This window comes from Ictidomys tridecemlineatus, chromosome 1 (assembly GCF_052094955.1).
Source record: "Ictidomys tridecemlineatus isolate mIctTri1 chromosome 1, mIctTri1.hap1, whole genome shotgun sequence".
In the NCBI taxonomy this organism is placed as follows: Eukaryota; Metazoa; Chordata; class Mammalia; order Rodentia; family Sciuridae; genus Ictidomys; species Ictidomys tridecemlineatus.
In genome coordinates this window covers 188213550-188233402 of record NC_135477.1, presented here as the reverse complement: position 1 = coordinate 188233402, position 19853 = coordinate 188213550, and the positions used below count along the sequence as shown (strand labels likewise).

Below are 19853 nucleotides of genomic sequence, written 5' to 3'. Positions count from 1 at the left end.
TTACTGGGGCTCAGCAGTAGCACATTACCTGGTATGTGTGAGGCACTCGGTTCGATTCTCAGCACCACATATAAATAAATAAAATAAAGATCTATCAATAGTTAAAAATAATAAAAATAAAAATGTAGTGCAGGCCACAAGAGACTGAAGACATAAGGGCTCTATTCTAGACATGTGAGATGTTCTCATGATTCTATGGCCTCCAAGTATTTAGTCCATATTTGTACTCAGGGCTGGGACTGTAGCTCAGAAACAGAGTACTTGCCTAGCATTTGTGAGGTACTTCCTTCAAGCCTTAGCACGGCACAAAAATAAACACATAAAATAAGGCATGCTATCTGTCTTCAACCAAAAAAAAAACAAAAACAAAAACAAAAACAACTGCTTTCTGTCTACACTCACTTCCTCAAAGAGAGGCATTCCAATATAAGATCTAAACTGATCCATAAAAGTATCAGCAAAGCAAACACACCCTTCTCATTGTGGGACAAAGGTATAATAAGGTATGTTCCCAGAACACCCCTAACATCTTAATAGGGTGCATGTCTAACACCACCAGTAATAATGAAGCCCTACTATCTCATGTTGGAAGAGAGGTAATATTAGTCCTGATAGTGTCTATCCTTACAAAAGGTGGCTGACAAAGTTGCATCTTTGCTGGATGGGGGAACTAAAAATTTTTAAAAAGGATCCCAGCAAAGTGAATCTTTACTTTCCTTTGGAAATTCTATATTTTGTTCCACTCTTATGTTAGAACCTAAAGAATCAAAGTCCATCCCACCAAAACAGAACCCTCTGAGCAAAGAATCTAGGAACTGCACTAGTAGACCACATTTCATCCAGGTACTCACAACATGGTAACTCGGGATTGAGCTCATCCTGTGTGACTACAGCAAAAGAATAAGTAGAATTTGTAGGTGCTTTACTCAACATCAAATTTAACCAACTAGTAAGCAACAACAGTGATCAATAAACAGTTTGATAATTTCTTCTGATTAATATTAACATACAGTTGGATAAGTGTTAAATACCTTTAATGACATTTAACAAACAGAATATCTAGTAATCACCAGTAAGTACATTTCCAAGCCAAATGAAAATAAGAAATGTGCAACACCTATCCAACTGTGGTAGACAGCAGACTGTTGGCTTTTCCAATATATAGTCATGTGCCACATGACTATGTTTTGGTCAAAGATATTTTGGGTTAATAATGGGTTACATATACATGGTTATCAGTAGTAAAGGGATAACTGATGTGTTTATACTGATGGTGGTACAAACAAACATACTGCATGATCACCTTTGGTATCTTGTAACGTAAGTTGCTGTGCAAGGCTGTACCTGAGAAGCACCGTCTCCACAAAGCCTAAGTCTGTAATAGGCTATTCCTTCTAGGACTGTGTAAACACACTTTGGTGTTTGTGCAATGGTGAGAAAAAAAATGAATTTTTAACTTGATAATTTCTTCTGATTAATTATCTAATCATTTCTCTGCTAATCCTATGCTGTTTCCAAAAGTATATCTTAGATGTTCTTTATTTATAGTCTGGTGTCACTTAAACATTGTGACGATAAATAAAGAACATCTAAGTTATACTATTGGAAACAGCGTAGAATTAGCAGAGCAATAAATTGAGAGAACAAAGAAAAAAAAATCAGTGCCTTGGAATTCATATAGATGAGTAATAACATAACAGGTAAGGTATACAAGTGGAGACATTCACAAGCAATTCAGAAGGTGAGTCAAAATGGTATCTAATTTTTAAAAAATGCATTACTTCCCTCCATTCCGTAGACAAAATATAAATTCATTACAGATTCTGATGTGAAATACAAAACTAAAACACTTTCAGAAGCTTACAGGAAATATTTTCCTAGAGGAATAGGGAAAACACTTTCACATAACAAGAGTAAGCAGTAATGAAGAATGAGAAATACAAACATTAAAATTAGAGGAATTAAAAGATGAAAACATTTGCAAGAGGGGAGACACCTGCAATATGCGACACAGAGAGTTAGGGTGGCGAGCACGCGGCTCAGGGGGCTGAGGCAGGACAATCGAATGCAGGATCAAAGCCAGCCTCAGCAACATAGCAAAGCCCCGAGCAAATGGGCAACAACCTGGCTCTAAATAAAATATTTGAAGAAGCTGGGGATGTGGCTCAGTGGTTAAGCGCCCCTAAGTTCAAACCCTGGCACAGAGAGAGAGAGAGACACACACACACACACACACACACACACACACACACACACACACGGAGAGATGGAGCACGTGCACACACACACCAGGGTCCAGAATGAGAATAATCAACATATGACTCAAATGGGAAATAGCCAGACATGGGACAGAAGGTGAAAGCTGCCTATGGAGAAAGGACCACCTCTGGGTGCAGAGAAGCCCAGGAGAAGGCCAAGCACATGAGCACTGACACCCACTCCAGGCCCAGCGCCCCTCAGTCAGGATGTGGGTAGTGGGGAGAGCAGGGCGGCTGCTCCTCTAGTGGTATTTCCTCACACCTGAAATTTACCATGACCTGCAGCCTAGAGACTTTTTCTGTGTATTCTTAGAGGTCCTCACAAATTCACAACGTCTTACCTCCTCCTGTGTGAGCTGCCAAGCTCACACAGTCAAGATCACAAAAACCTGCCCTTTGCTGCCAGCACAGGGAGGAAAAGGAGCCATTTCCAGCACACCCAGAGAACTCTATCTTCCTGAACCTACATTCAAAGAAAACTACTTCTCCAAGGCTGAGTCACCCAAGACATTATCAGCCAAAACTTGTGGGGAAAAAGAAACACTGGGTCTGGCTCCCCCTAATCTTCCTGCCTAGGTCAGGGAGGAGGAAGGGCTGAGGCTCTTAGAAACAAAGCCATGAAATGATCTCCTAAGTAGAAAATTCTAAACTGTGCATGAGCTGAAGAAGAAAATGCAAATACCTGGAACTGAAAAATAAAGCCAAGCTGTACACTACCACAATAAACACAACACACTTACATCCACTAAAACACAAGCAACCTGAAAGCCATCACAGAAGATCAAGAGTAAAAGTATTTAGAAATTACCAAGAAGACTTAACAAAAACCACAAAATGTTTCTGAAAGAAATGATACATATAAAAATATCTAGTGTTTGTGAGCTCAAAGAATTGTAAATCTGCTTAAAAATCAACCATGAGGTCAATTCACTGCTTTTCATATTACCAATGACATTTTTATACAAAATAAGAAGTACTATTCTAAGATTCACGTGGAATTGAAAAAAACTCAACAATGGAAGAAGAAAAATAAAGTATAAAGTGATTTCAAAACCTGCTTTAAAGGAGTAACAAAGGGAGTGTAGACCTGGTTTAAAGGCAGACACACAGAGCAGTGAAGGAGGACAGGGTGACCCAGGACCATGCAGATACACAGAAGAAAATGATGTCTCTCAAGGGGCCAGGGTCATTCCAGGGGACCAGGATCTCTGGAGAATGAATGGCTGGGAAACTGGATGTTCATGGCAGCACCTAAAGTCAGACACTCCCCTCACAGCACACGCATACATGAGATCCATGGGGACCAAAGTCCTGAAGTAACATGTGAACCTCACCAATTCTTAGAAGAAAATGCAGACCACATGTCTCACAACACTGGATTTGGGGATGGTTTCTGGGATATAGTACCATCCATTTGATTCATGAGAATAATAGATAAACCTAATTTCACCAAAAATAGCTTTTAGTCCTTTCATTTGCAGCAATGAAGCCAGGACTATTGAATACCATCCTAAGTGAAATAAGTCAGGAAGACAGAGAGACACCGACTGTGTGTTCTTACACAACAAAGCTCCAAGTTGGCTTCACAGAAAGTACAAGGGTATTCAGCAGAGATGAGGAGGAGAGAGGAGAGGGGACAGCAGGCCTGGGTATCAGGTACCAGAGTCCACTCAGGAGGAGCCAGCACTTCTGCTCTCCAGCAGAAAAGGTGGCCATAGTGCACAACATGACACTGTGGTTTTCATAATAAAGATGGGGAGCAGTCCACTGACTCTAAGAAATGATAAATGTTAGGAATGGAAGAGCTAGTGCCCTGATCTGATTAAGATGCAATGAAACAGGTGAGCAACCAGCTCACTGCACCTCATCCACATGTGCAACTTAAAAGTGAATCAGCATTAGAAAGGAAAATGTTGTCCTTCATAGAACACCATCAGCAGGTGAAATGGCACTGGAAGGAATTGTAGAAAATAACTGCACATTGTGCACCTGGAAAGGAGTTGAAAACTTGAAAGAATGAAGAAAAACCAGCTGACAAAGCTCAAGTCCTTCTGACAAAGCTCAACTCCTTCTGACATAAGGATGCAAACCTAACTGTAATAAAATGAAACACCTTAAAAAGTGCCAGAGATCTACAAAACCTACACTGAAGGCTACTCTGAAGGATGAAAGGCTGTCTCCATGAAAACAAAAACAAGTCAAGGATGCCTGCTCTCACCACTTCCAGACAACACAGCAAGAGGAGTGCTACCTGAGAAGCCAGGGAAAAAATCCCTGTGTTCCAGACTTCAGCCAACTCACATAGCCCCAGACAGTGGGACAAAATCAAGCAGATGGAGGTGGGCATAGGCAACTCAGACTATCACCTGCAGAGAGAACAGCCACAGGCACCAAGATAGGAGGAGAAAGTGCAGCCTCTGTACCCTTTACTGAGGTTCAGCCCATCAACACTGACCACCTGACACAGTGCACATCTCATTTGCATTCATGTTTCCTCGAGTATCTACTACAAGTGGACAAGAATATCGGATGGGGTTTTTTCAGATGCTGCTCCTACCAGAAAATCGGCTACATTGGTGTAGATGGATACCTGATAAATCCCATAGCTCTTAACACATACTCAAATACACACAGGTCTCACACAAACCAGGCCCATGACCCCTCAACTTTCACAGATTGAAGTGATCAATCACATCAAATAGGTCAGAGTGGTGGCTCCTGGAACCCAAGCCATTTCCCAAAGTTGGGGTAACCCAAAGAAGTTCACAATGTAGGTCCACATGAAATCCTGTGTTGCAATATTTATAGCAGCAGTACACAAAAGCCTGCGTGTATCCATGAGTAAGATATGTTCCCCAAGTCAGCAGTGAAAAATTCATATACAAAACAATAAAATAAACTAATAATCAAAAATCAACTTCTAGGTGGTCATGGTGTGCACACTTGTAATCCCAGGAGCTTGGAAGACTGAGAAGGATGGGGAGTTCAAAGCCAACCTCAGCAATGGCGAGGCACTAAGCAACTCAGGGAGACCCTGTCTCTAAATAAAATATGTTGGGCCCAGGAGTTGAAAAGTGGCCTATGTTACAAATGTGAGGGGCTCTCAGAGTTCAGCACACTGAATCCAGATACCATGGTTAGTTAACCGCACTCAGCCCCATCACCATGGTAATTGGCCTCCCCATGCACAGCATGTTCCTTTCCTTCTGCTTTTTTGCCACTGACCTATTAGCCCATTGGTTGTCCCTCATAAGTATGTTGGTAGCTCATTGGATAATTATAAAAACTTTGCCTATGCAGTAATAAAGTGGATCGAGTTCTGTGAAATTGGTCTTTGGAGGTCTTTTCGACTCACCACACCCTCCTCAGGTGTCTGGTGGGCTTTGGCTGGATCAACAGAGCCCACATTTGGCGCCTGCAGAGGGACCTGAGGCAAGCAGGTAAGTGCAGGTGTTGGACCCCGGGGAAACAGGGAAAAATGGGCAACTTACCAACCTCCACTAAGGACTCAAAGCTGCTGCACACCCTCCTTAGCATGAGAGGATTAACACTAAATAGAAAAGAAGCCCAAATTTGGGGATGTGGTAATTGACACAAATCCCTGGGTGAAAGCAGCTGATGTGTTTGATCCAAGTATAAGGGAAAGAATTATGGTTAATGCAAGGCAAGCAGAAGTTAGGCAGGGATACACCCTGCCTCTTCATTCCTTTTCAATTGTCACAGCAACACAGCAATCTCTGGGGCACAAAGGGTGTAACCCGTCTGGTTATGGCATCAGAGGCAGGGGAACAAGGAGAACAAGACAAAGGGAGGAAGAATCACAGGTAAGCTCTGATGCAAAGTCCTTTGAACCACAACAAACAGAAAAGGGGCCAGACACGATTAAGCTAAAGAAAATTTACTGCTCTTTGTCAAATCTAATGGGACAGTTACAGATAGAGAAGGTAAAAGGGAGAGCCTTATAGGCCCCCTTCCACCTTGGCCAGTACCCGCTCCTCCAAGGTCAGAATCTAATCCATTCTCAGGCTTAGGTTGAACAAAGGACCAAGCATGGGGTGCCTATGAACAGGAGATACCAACTGCGTTCCCAGTCAATGTGAACCCCACCCCTCAAAGGCCACTACACTGGTATCCTCATGTCCTAGCTATATTAAAGGAGTTTAAGAAGGCAGTGAAGGAAGACGGACCTAGGGGTCCCTTTGCTGAACAAGTCCTTGAAACCCTTAGCCTAAGTGTAGACTGCCCACAGGATTGGAAAGACTTGGCAAGAGCCACCCTTGAGCCATCCACATACCTAAAATGGAAGGCATTTTTCTATAATGAATATGAGCAGCAAGGAGGTCGCAACCTCATCGCAGATGTTAACCTCCCAGCTAAATGCTTGCAGGAAGAGGGAATCTGCTGTTCCCCTGTGGTATAAGCTACAGGTCTGCCAAATTAGTTCAACCAGGTGCAACTCTGCCTTAAGAGCCTGCAGGAAGTTACCAGCTGGAGGAGGAACAGTTTCTATACAGGGACTAAGGCAGAAAGCCACTGAGGACTTGCCACAGTTTATCTGTAGAGTAAACAAGGTGGTAGAAGGGAAGGTATCCCATGTAGGAACTAGGGAAGCCCTAGACAAAGAGTTACTCTGGAAAGGATTAAACGAGGAGCATAGGGCTGCCATCGCACCAGTGTGCAATGACACCCCAGATGACTGGATTTTGGCCACCCAGGACATAGGGAGACAAACAGCTCAAGCCTCTCTGCTGGCCTCAGCCATGGCAGTTGCACTGAAGCAGCACAAAATAATAGTAAAGAAAGAGGTTGCTCCACTTGTTGGGGATATGGAGGAATAGGATATCACCAGAGAGAATGCCCAAATAGCCCTAGCAAACCACATGCACCTCCTTCTATTTGCCCTAGATTCAAAAAGGGATGACATTGGGCTTCACTGTAACTGAGCAAACTCAAGGGTTACACACACATTTCCAACAATCCGCCTAAAGCCTCTAGATTATTTTCAGAACTGACTAAAGAGGCTAGTCAAAGATGCAAAAACTCTGTACCTTTTCTCCCCATCAGATCCTTGCAACCTACAGGGGTAAGCTCTTGAGGGCTCAAATCCAACACCCTTTGGCAGATGAATGTTACTCATTATTTGCCTTTTGGCAACCTTAAATACGTTCACGTAGTCATTGATACCTACTCAGGTTTTATTATGGCTACACCTTCTACTGGAAAAACCATGAAAAAAATCATCTTCCATCTGCTTAAATGCTTTGGGATCATGAGAGTTTCTTTCTCTATAGAAACTGACAATGGCCTAGCCTATGCAAGCAAAATCTACAAGAAATTTTGCTCTATCTGGCACATAAAATGTGGAACTGGCCTGCCCTATAATCATTAGGTTCAGGGTACTGTGGAACACATACACAGGGAACTCAAGACCATACTCCAAAAGCAGGGAGAGGGAAACTACACTAGCTCCCCACACGATGCTATGAACAAAACCCTATTCACTCTAAATTTTCTCACCATTTCAAAATCTTCTATAGAAACAGCAGCCCATAAGCTTTGGGCCCCCTCTTGAGGCCCCCCCATCTACCTGTGGTCTCATGGAAGGATCTTATAACAAGGGCATGGAATAGTCCAGGTCCTGTCCTAACCATGGGTCAAGGGTTTACAGGTGTTTTTCCAGAATAGGCGCCTCACCCCATCTGGGTGCATGCCAGAAGTGTCAAGCCCTGGACCCCCAGAACCCCCAACCAAGAAAATGAAGGAGGGGGCTGGGGATGTGGCTCAAGCGGTAGCGCGCTCGCCTAGCATGCGTGCGGCCCGGGTTCGATCCTCAGCAGCACCATATACCAACAAAGATGTTGTGTCCGCCGAGAACTAAGAAAAAATAAATAAATGTTAAAATTCTCTCTCTCTCTCTCTCTGTCCCCCCCTCAAAAGAAAAAAAAAAAACTTTCCTTTGAAGCAATTTGATGAAAAAATAAATCTTTAAAAAAAAAAAAAAAAGAAAATGAAGGAACTAACTCTGGAGGAAAGCAAAGGACTCAACACAAATGGACCTCATGTAAAGTAACCTGGGGTGATATTAAAGGTCTTGTTGACCACGCCACCAGAATGGCCCCTTCACCTGCTGGCAACCCCATCCCTGGGCCTATGATGGTGGTCCTATTGTATGCAGCGCTCACTGCTAACAGTGAAGCTTCCTGTCAGGTAAATTGGGCTTTGATCACTAGGCCACCACTAAAAGTGGTGGCCAATTGGGAAAGACACCTACCTAAGCTCTTTTCCAATAACTCTAATCTTATCGATCCTTAATTAACTGTGCAGTGAAATACCAGCATTTCCATGCATGCTCTGCCCATTTGTTTCTCCATAGTTGATAATGAGACCTACAATCAGGACAACCCCCTTTGCTTGGCTTTTGCTAATGAAATTATTGTAGATCACTATAATAAGTCACATGTTGGGCTGTCTCTCACTGACCTTAGAGTTATAGTTAATGCTACCTAGAGCTATAGACTCCCCCATTGCAAATGAAAAAAAAAAAACACTTATTGCCAACATGTCCTAAGATGCTTTTTGGGAAGTCCCCCTCAGATAATGACACCACTCCCTGGAATCAATGCATCACATCTAGACCTCTTCTACTTGATAAGAGAGATATCTCCAGGGAAGAACAATACCTGTGCACTTGGGTGGGCACAGCTCCCTGCAATTCATCTAATAGGCCCAAAAGCCATACAGGCTACTGCAGTAACTGCTACATGGGACAATCTGTTACTGTTATGCAGAAATTCAATATGGCATGATGGATATCACAACAATATTGCTGGCTTCTAGACCCATCAAATGGGCAGCAGACGGATGGATGATGGGTCGATGTTGAACCAAGGCCCTAGCCATGGATTTACCTTTATCCCAAATGATACCCATACCCACTATGCACAAGCTTGTGTTATGCCACCTTTTGCCATGGTAATAATCAGTGATACTGATGGCATAAATATCACTCATACAGAGATCCCTTGTGCAGTCAATAAATTGTCTAACTCCTGCTATGAAAGCTAAACGTATATTTTTCTTCAGAGTGCCCCCAGAAATCTGGCTTCCAGTGAACCTGTCCAGACAGTGGAGGAGTCCATGGGACATGGAGATGAAGAACCTTCTGAATGAGATCCTGTACCAGATAAGATGTGCAATTAGCCTCATCAGTGATGGAATTATTGCCCTGATGACCACCATTGCTGCCACAGCCACTGCCACTGCTTCCCTCACTCAGCAGTTTGGAAGGCTGAGACAGGAAGATCACAGGTTCAGAGCCAGCCTCAGCAATGGTGAGGTGCTCAGCAACTCAGTGAGACTCTGTCTCTAATAAAAGACAAAATAGGATGTGGCTCAGTGGTTGACTGACCCTGAGTTCAATCCCCAGTACCCCCCCGCAAAAAAAAAAAAAAAATCAATCCTACATGTGGTTGTTTAAACAAAACAAAAAAATCACAATGTGAAGTGTGAGAGAGAAAGGTACAATAAAATATATTCTGAGAAATTACAATATTCAGGCAAGGTAAGGTGGTGAACAGCTCAAATCCTAGTGATTTAGGAGGCTGACGTAGGAAGATCACAAGTCAAAGCCAGCCTTAGATCTTGGCTAAGTCCTAAGTAACTTAGAGAGAACCTGTCTCAAAAAAATAAAAAGAGCTGAGGATGTTGCTCAGTGGTTTGGCACTACCATGTTCAATCCCTGATATCCAAAAACAAAAACAAAAAACTAGAGTATTCAGATGGGCACAGTGGCTCAAATTGCAGGGATTTAGGAAGCTGACATGGGAGGATAACATGTTGCAGTCTATGCAGGGCTACACAGCAAGAACCTGCTTCTAAATAAAAAAAAGATTGGAGAATGTAGCTCAGTAGTAGATTGTCCCTGTATTCAATCCCTACTACAGAAAAAAAAGAAGAAATGAGTATTCACAGCACCCTGGTATACCAGGGTGGAAGCCCACCCAGGCCAAGAGAAATTCTTTCAGAGAGGACCAAGACCCATATGCTGACCACAGGCTGCTCTCCAGGCTCAGGTCTGCAGAGAACTGAGGTTGAAGGGGTTTTAAACAGCATGACCATGTGTTAAAGCAGCAGCCCCAGCTCCACTATCCACAGGCCCTGGAGGAGCTGAGCTCTTGCTGTTTCTTGTTTTCTTTCTAGCTGTTTCCTCATGGAACTCCATTAAAATTCAAGCTCAACACAAGGTAAGATAGACCCTCTGAGTACACTTAGCAACTAAACTACTGTCTCCAAAAATACTCTGGAAAGTCACTACACACAATGGCTACAGTCTTCAACAAACAAGGGCAAACTCTGAATAGAGGGAACAACTGATTTCAGAGGAGAAACGATTATAATATTCAAATACCCAATTTGCAAAAGCAACAAAATAAGGAATACACATAAAGAGCAAAGTACATCTCACCAATGGGAAAAAAATGCTTGAGTTAAACCACTACTGAGAAAACATGGACACTAGACTCACTAATAAGACTTAAAACCAACTGCCTGAATCTTTTAAGATGTACGACCTACAACAGGTCAAAACACATGATGAACAACTGAGAGACTCACATGGACACACCGTGAAATCCAGTGACAGAAGGAGTCAGCGGCAATCATCTGACAGTGAGTGACAGCTGAAGCACACAGAAGAGCTGTCGTGGTGTCAGTCTAGCTCAACAGCACACCCACCACAGGTACCTCTAGGGCACTTGGCCAACAGCAGCCCAGCACACATCCTTCTCAACATCACAGGGAAGTCTCCATGACCAGTCACCTTCAGCCACAACAGGCATTAGTGCAGAAGACTACCAAATCCCAACATGGCACCAGGAACACTGGAATTACCATGGCATCAGTAACAGAAACACAGCTGGGCGACCTCCAGATATCTGCAGGTCAAATCCCAAAGTTCTAAACAACACATGGGTCAAGGGTGTCTCAGGATCAGTCTGAATATTTCAAAGGAAAAGAACTGAAACTGCATCTTAGGAAAATTTGTGGAACAGAGCACAGGCAGGGCTTAGGGAGAATTAGAGGTGCTGAAGGCTTACATTATAAAAGAATAAAAATCAACCCTTCATCCTTCCACTTCAGGAACTAAAGAACAAACAGCAAGGAGAACCTACATCTGATGCTAGCATATAATTAAAGACATCAATGAAACTGATAGGAAATCAATAGAGAATCAACTCAAAAGCAAGCTCTTCAGCGCTGAAGCTATAGCTCAAAGGCAGAGCACTTGCCTAGCATGTGTGAGGCACTGGGTTCAATCCTTAGCACAGCGTAAAAAACTAAACAAATAAAGGTATGGGAACAGGTGCATGGAGTTCTGTATATATGGCATACGTTAAGGGCACCTGAGAGGCAGGCTGCTTACTGCTTAGGCACAGCACCCTGAGCATGAGGTCACATGTTGTGGTCCCAGTGCTGCTCTACGGCCACTCCTCAATTGGTTGCTACAAGGACAGTTGGGCAGAAATTGTACTGGTGGCTGCCTAAAATCTGCTTAACTATTGGCCACGTATATATACATGGTAATTGCACAATAAAATCAGACCTGCTTCCTGTGAGATCTCTGGAGGTCTTGATTCATGACTCTGTAGCCACACTCTCCTCTACCTATTCCATGGACCTCCTCACTAGATCAGACAGAGCCCATGCATAAAGGCATGCTGTCCATCTATAACTATTAAAAAATAAAAAATAAAAAGCAGGTATTTTGTGGACATGCTTGTAATAGATACAGCACAACTAAGAAAACAGAAACAAAACTTACTCAGTAGAAATGAAAAACACCATTTTTCAGGCAGGGAGAGTAAAAGAACCATAAAGGAATATTATGAATAACCGTCGGACACAATTTGAGAATTCAGATGAACTGGACCAACTCCAGGAGGAAAACAATCTACCATAACTCACACAAAAAGAGAAATACACAACATGAACAAGTTAATGAAGTGATAATAACTGTCATCAGAGGAAAGGCATGGCCCAGGGGTGTCATGGTGGATTCGGCACCACACTAAGGAGGCAATGAAAACTACCCTAATCCCCTCTAAGAGGAAGCAGGTAACACTTCCAACTCATTCCTCAAGGTGTAGCCTATATGACATATTGCAATGTTAACAGTTTCTGGCAGCCAAGCCAGGGAACCCGCGTGGACCACTGATGGCTGGATTCAGCACCCTGGCAAAATTACAACTAAGCAATAATGAAAAAAGGAGAAATGAATTGCATGCAATTGGAGAAGCAGCTCAATTGATTCTCTAGCTTCATTTCTTACATTCCATGAAATCCAAGACCAGGATGTCTTTGTTGAGGAAATTCAGAAGACTATTTCTACAAGTGGAAATAGTAGACAAATATCTAAGAGTAGCCAAAATGTCCAGGAGTCTCCAATACCTTGTAGAGAATACCATCTGGTAATATTATAGATTGAAGGTCTATTTCAACCCCAAGATTCACAAGGTGAAAGGTGAACACCCATTGGGTGGCATTAGGAGGGGGCATTTGGAATCAGATAAGATCATGAAAGATGCTCATGAATTATAATAATCTCACGAAAACCTGTTTTGTTCAGCCAAAAGAGATGACATTTAATAACAATTTCCATGACACTACACCAATTCATAAACAAATGACCATACTTTGCCATATTTGTCTCATGAAATTTAGTTGTAATCTTCTAAGTTCAGGTAACAGGAAGCAAAGAGAAGTTATCCACTGTGACAAGTTCTTCATTATACAAGGGAACTAATATTCTCATGAATCCACGGAGTATAAATTTACCTACCACACCTTTTGTGAAAATGAAACATTTTCTACAGCAACAATGACACACGGATTTTTCATTTTCTAAAGTAGCATTCTTTTATTTTTTTTAAATTTTTTTAGATGTCAATGAACCTTTTTAAAATTTATTTATATGCAGTGTTTAGAAACCAAGTGCTTCACACATGCTAGGCAAGCACTCTGCCACTAAGCCACAACCCCAGCCACTAAAGTAGCATTCATGAACCTACCACATGTTACTCCATTTGAAATCAAATTTAAAAAAAAAAAAAAAAAAGTGAGGTCTCAGAAATGTTCTACATGTTCTAAACAAATCAGAAAGGTAACTTAAGAATTTTTATCATATAGAAAAAAAATCTGTTTTCTTTTTAAATTTACTTCTTTTTTACCTCTTTTAAAATATTCTACCTTGCTCAGCTCTAAATAAATACATTCACATTTAAGGAAATCTGGCTGTCATATAAGGGGGCAGATCATTTCAAAGTGATAAATAAAGGGCTTGTGCTGAGGGAGCAGACATCTCAGGCTCAAGGAGCAGGTAAGGTCCCTGTGAGCTGGGCATCCTCCTACCTGGTCCTGCTCACTGAAACACTCCATGATCACCCTCCCAGGAGACCCAGACCATCACTCCAGGCTTTTCAGGTTTGCACAGCACTGCACTGGGGTGGGTGGTCCTATGTTCTGGTAGAATTTTCCTCCTTCACAACTGTGAGAGAATGCAAGGGCAAGAATCACTGCTGACCTGGCCCCTCAGCACCAGCATCTACAGGCTAACTGTCCACTGATATCAGAGAAATGGGAACAGGGAATGGGTAAAACAATGTCCCAAGATGGCAGCTCTCTAGATGAGGCCTCTTCCAGGAGATTCCTCAGCTCCAGGACCTCCAGCTGCTCCCCTGAGAGGCTGCATCCCACACCTCAGGCTGTGCTGACCCAGGACCTGAAATTGCCTACCCTTTGCAGGACACTGGGTAGCCTCCACAGGCTGCAACAAGGTGGCAGCCACAGGAAAAGACAGTGGCTGAGGACACATGACCCTGGAGGGTCCAATGGAAACCTCTGCACAAGTTATTCTGATAAGGCGTCTATGCCTAAGGAAGGTAAAGGAAGAGAGGCACAGAGTTTTAACAGTGGAGTTCCAGGTAACTCTTCTCTGCTCTCACTACCTGGCAAATTCAGAAACAGAAACAAATCTACGAGGCTGTGTCCACTGAATGTAATATAAGGAGCAAAGAGGGGATAATTCTGGGAACTTGATGGGGAGTCAAAGTCTGAAAATGTGAAGAGAGCTTGAATTTAAAGGATCTAATGAGTGCCCTAACAATGGCTAGGTGGGGGAAAACCAGATGACTCTTCAGAAGAAGGAGGGACATGGACCCCCTCAGACCAGAATCCTCCACATAGGAAGGAGCCCCACACCTGAGGCAGGATCCCTGAGGCCCTCTGCCTTCACTGCACACTGAGGGCCTAGGGCTGGGGTCCAGATGTGCAGAGAGGGTTCTGTCACCTGCACCAGCCCACACCATGGCTCAGGTCTGGGTTGGCCATCTCTGGAACTGACAGTAGGAGGCCAGAGTCCAGCCACAGCTGGTTCCCAACCAGTTCTAACCATCCCACCTCCCTGAGCAGTCCTGGCCCCACACACTCACCATTTCTTGCCTTCTGAGGAGTCCCAACATCCTTCCTGTGGACCTCATAGCACCTGCAGGTCACAGGGAGACAGACCTGAGCCAGAGCCACTTGGGCCTCACACAGCAGAGAAGACACAGTCCTGGAGATGGATTCTGAGCTGCACAGGGTGAGAGAGAAAGTCCTGTTAGACTGTGGAAGACCACCCCCTCCCACCAGCTGCCTCCTCACTGGCCAGGACTCCACAAGACCCTTCTCTCACCCCAGCCACATATGTATACCCTGGGACTCTGAGTGACAGGAGATGGTGGGTGCCAGGTCACAACATACTGGAAAGGAGGGATACAGGCATCCATCTTGGGGAAGAGGTCGGGGATGTATGCCAAGGCCTCCTCACACTTTAACTCTCAGCCAACTCATTTCTAGCCAAGAAAATGAAAAGACAACAAAGGAATATAGTTATTAAATACATGAAAACCTAATTACATGGCAATAAAAATAATTTAAAAGGAAAAGCAATCACATGAACTAGTTGAGGAAAGGTGTCTGCTTCATCCGCAGTTCAATGAAAACCCACTTGCAGAGGTATATACATATTTCCAAGCTTACAAAACTTATTTGGGCACCAGACTTTGACTGCTGAAATGTACCACAGAGGGGTGGAACTCCATGGCCAGGAGGGTCCACCTAAGGATTTACCTCTGGGAGCCCAACATGTCCCCATCCTACAGGTTTTCTTATGTAAGAAGATAAAAAATTTCCAAAGGAAGAAAGTGATAAACTCACATCTATTAAAAAAGACTCCTCCATCAAACTGCACTAGGGTCAAAGAAGGCTGCCCTCCCTCAGAGGAAATGTCTGCAGTCTTTACAAAAAAAAAAAGAATTCATGTAGAGGGTATGTTAAGACAAAACAAAAAATAACTTCACAAATGAATTAAACATGAGAAAATGACTGAACACCTTTTCAATGAATATGGGTTCTCTGAGCTCAGGGTTGGCTGCCTTGGACACCAGATATGTAATTTCTCACAAATGCTTGTGACTCTGTGCCCAGGAGAACATGGAAATACAGAGAAAAATGTTCTCATAAATAGTATTCAGCAAAAAGCAATATATTGCCACATGGAAGTAAACAAGGATAGATAGTATAAGAGATGAATACACATGTGTATATACACTGTGCTGAAATTTTCTAGTAATTTGAATTAATCCACAATCTATAACCTAACAATGATTTCCCAACATGTACAAAACATATGAAGTGTGGGCACTTGAGGACCAAATTTTAAAAGAGAATGAAATGGTCAAGAACGTAAAATTAAAAAATTAAACTGGAAACAAGTGATGTTCCTGAAGCGGGAACAGGGAAGGGAACCAGGAGGCCTACAGATAGTAATACGAGTCTAAGCAACTGAGGCAGAGGAACCAACAATTCACATTACAGCACCACAGTGATAGAGTACTAATAGTAACATTTGAAGAGTTATGAAAAATAATAATCCTACAAAACAGCCCTCAAAGAAAAGTGGAGACACAAGGCAGCTCAGTAGGAGTGAGGGGAAACTAGCCCTCCATTAACCTTCCAGTAAATCCTTTCCTGATAACATGGGCCCCAAAGGAAGGAGAGAAATACTGAATCTCTGGGAGACAACAAATTCCAGAAAAAGAAATACCCATCCCTCACAATCTGGACTCCTATCTCTCTTAGTAACAATGAGTCTCAACCTTTTACAGCTGCCCTCCTGAGTTAAAAGTTTTCACCTACATAACTACCCCTGACTGTCCAAACAGCACACTCACAAGTTCCAATGGTGAAATCAGCACAACTGTACCCTATAAAACCAAAATCCCTTCTGTAACTGATGGCCATTCACATATTCAGAAAATAAGTCCCCAGGTGCCTGAGGTCCTGAAGAGGAATAAACAGCTTCCTGAATCTTTGAGGTCTGCACCCCTCATTTTGTTCTTTCAACATTAAGTTATTGAAAACTCAAATAAGAAGCACCAACTAAAATTCTGCCTCCTCACAGATGGCTCAAGTACAAGGAATGACAGAAAAAAAACTGGAACTGTGCTCCCCTCCAGGCACAGGTAGGGGAGAGCAGGGAGAGGCAGCCTGACCAGGGCCCATTCACCTCTCTTTGGGCGGGTTATACAGATGTTTTGATTCCCACTAAATTGAGCATTAAAAAAATTATTTCAAGAACTCTCTTCTTCTTTACATCACATTACTGTATCCAATTAAACGTTAACCAATAACATAAAATCAAGGAATTCAATCAAGGAATGAGCTTCTTACATACTTGGGGACAAACTGGAATTTCTTGGCAGCGAGATGTGATAAAGGAAACAACAAGCACCAGCGCAGGGAAGCAGCCTGTCACCCCCAGTTCTCCAGGAACCCCGCTTGGTGGCTAAACACATCCCCAAGCCCAGGGACACTCTCACAGCGGATGCAGCCCAGGTGGCTACCTAGGAATGAGGGAACCTAAGCAGCTGGACATTTGGTTCTGGAAGGTCACTGTGCTCTTCTCTCCCCAGCGTAGAATGTTCCCTCCTGCGGGACCTTGGTTCTCACTCTCACCCAAGCACCCACCAGGAGGCACATGGGGGTCCTGGCCACTGAGGCCACGCCCTGCAGCTGACCGAGGGACCCGAAGGCCAACCCTCCCCGCGGGACCAGGGGTCCGGGGTCCAGGGCCATCCGAGGGGGCTCGTTAACACGCTCTGCAGCTGACCGTGGACCCTCCTCCCAGCCCACCCCGCGGGACCAGGGGACAGGCCCCAGGGCCACCCGCCGGCCAGGACTCGACCCGTTCCGACGCTCACCCGCCCGTCGGGTCCCGCCAGCCCTGGCCACACACTCTCCGTTTGGGTCTCCGGGGTCACCCGCCGTCCTCACGAAGGAACTTCGGCCACCCGAGCTCGTGGGGCTCTCTGGCTACGCAGAGTCGCCCAGAATCCGTGCCCAAGACCCGCGACGTGAGGAAGAAGGACCCATGTGGCCCAGCCAGGAAAGCGCGAGACTGCGGAAGCCCGCCCTTGCCCCGGCTGGGCGCCTGATCGGACAGCTAAAGTAACCAATCCCTGATGAAATAGACCCAGCCCTTTTCAGGCAGCACCTTCTCCCGGGCTGGGGCCTGACCCCGCAGGTAACGCCTGTGCGCACCTGGGGCAGCCCTCGGCGTCTGAACAAGACCCACGGGGACGGCGTGTAGAATTCGGTGCTGTGCACACGGGAGCCACGGAGGAGCGTGTTAAGACCTTAAGTCACATGACCTTCCTGCCCTGGGTTCGGGGTGGGCCTGAGCCCTGGAAAGGAGGTCCGTTCAACTGAAATGAAGTGCTCAGTAAGTACCTTTGACTTTTCTGAAGGCCACGTGAAAATGTTCAAAGAAACAGGTGAAACTACCCGGCACAGCTCAGCCATATAGTACTTTTCTGGCAAATTGAGGCCCTGGGTTCCAGCCCAGCAAAAACAAGATGATTCAAAAGACAAGAGAGAAAGTCACAGGTGAGGTTGGTTGTGATGTCTTTAATGCAGTATATGTAAAATATCATTGATGAACTATGCAAACAGTATAATGAGGTGTCACTATTAATTAACTACTTGTCTTTATGATACTATGGTAGCACCCCCTTTCTCCACAGAAAAGTCTTAACTGGGCCTTTCCAGAAATCTTCACCATGGCTGATTTTAGTACTGTCAGCAAAGGAGTCTCTGCAAGAGTCCAATGTAGTTAAACTTCCTATTTTTGTGTCGCCCAGTTTTACTTGGCCACTGGCCCAGAAGAAGTGGTAAGCACTCCAGGTGCTAGACACCCCCTTACTAGTTTTTCACAAACATCCAGTACAGTAGTTTGTAGAAATGTGCCTCTGGCCTTGAGCTGGGCTTCATAGAGATGTTTTACATTTCTAAGAAAAGAAAGTTACCAGTTGGGCTCCATGGTTAACAGCTGACAGGGGGAGGAAAGAAAGGAGAGAAGAAGCTTCCCCCTTCTCAGGTGTTGTCCTTGAAAGGTTAACTTGCCTAGAACAGTGAAAGAAAAAAGCTGCTTTTATGTGAACTTTTGCAGACTGTGAGCTTCTGAGCCCCTCCCCTTACATGCTGGGTATTAAACTCTGAAACTTCCTGAACTCAGGGTTCACTGGGATTGATTACAGCAAAAGCTGTGCCCTCTGAACCTGGCTGCAGCCAAATAAAACTGTTTCCTGCTATCTTTGGTGCCTTGCCTCATCTGTCCCCTACAACAAGGTAACTCCCAGTGGACGTGTTGTTGAACCCTGGCCTCCCATCTGCACAAGGTCTATGTGTCAGGCTGCTAATCACTCCACAACCTACCAGCTCATGAGTGGGCTGGTTAGCAATCTTGGTGCAGTGGGGCCCACTCAGACCTCTGTTCTAGGTGTTGACCAGGCAGCTCTGCTTCTGGGGGAGAACTGGCTGTTGAGGGGGCACCTTGGTTCTCCTCCCCATGGTATCTCCTTCAGCAACTTAGTCTTTGTGCTCATGGAGATGGAGGGATCTGGTAAGAAGACAAGCACGTGGACCTTTTTTTTTTTGGTGGTGCTAGGGATTGAACCCAGGGTGTTATAACAAGCCCTCTACCAACTGGCTCGAATGGGAATATAGCTCAGATCCAAGATGCACAATGATACACTGTCATATTTGTTGTATTTTATTGGATGCTTGAATATTAGCTATCTTTCCATTTATTTAATTCTTCTTTGATTACTTTCAACTTTCTGTTTTAATACTCTGTTGTAAAATTTATTTCTATGTATTTTTTTGTACAATTTTGAATAGAATTGCTTCTTATTTTCATTTTTCAGACTGTTTCCATTATAAAAAGTTTCTATTTTTGTGTTTGTCTTGTCAATTGCAGCTTTGCTGAGCTGTTTGAATCTATTGTTGTGTGCTCACGTGTGTATGAATGCCTTAGAAATTTTTACATATGCTTTCAATATAATTTCTATTCATTGTTCAATATCCAAACCTCCAGTTAAATAATGAATACAAACAGCAAAGTCAGCACTCTTTTGTCTCATCATTCCCTGAGATAAACACCCAGTTTTTACCTTTGGTGGCACTGTCACCTATTTGATTCTATGGATGCCTTTTAGCTTG

General features: G+C 43.9%; 1 protein-coding gene across 1 annotated transcript in view; it reads right to left on the bottom strand.

Moving 5' to 3' along the window:
- The window catches only part of LOC101976603 (uncharacterized), a 115321-nt gene that overhangs the window by 56030 nt on the left and 39438 nt on the right, over window positions 1–19853 (bottom strand). The window contains 1 exon segment of the mRNA XM_078023072.1: window positions 14744–14796. Within this exon segment, the coding sequence (XP_077879198.1) occupies window positions 14744–14796 (53 nt within the window).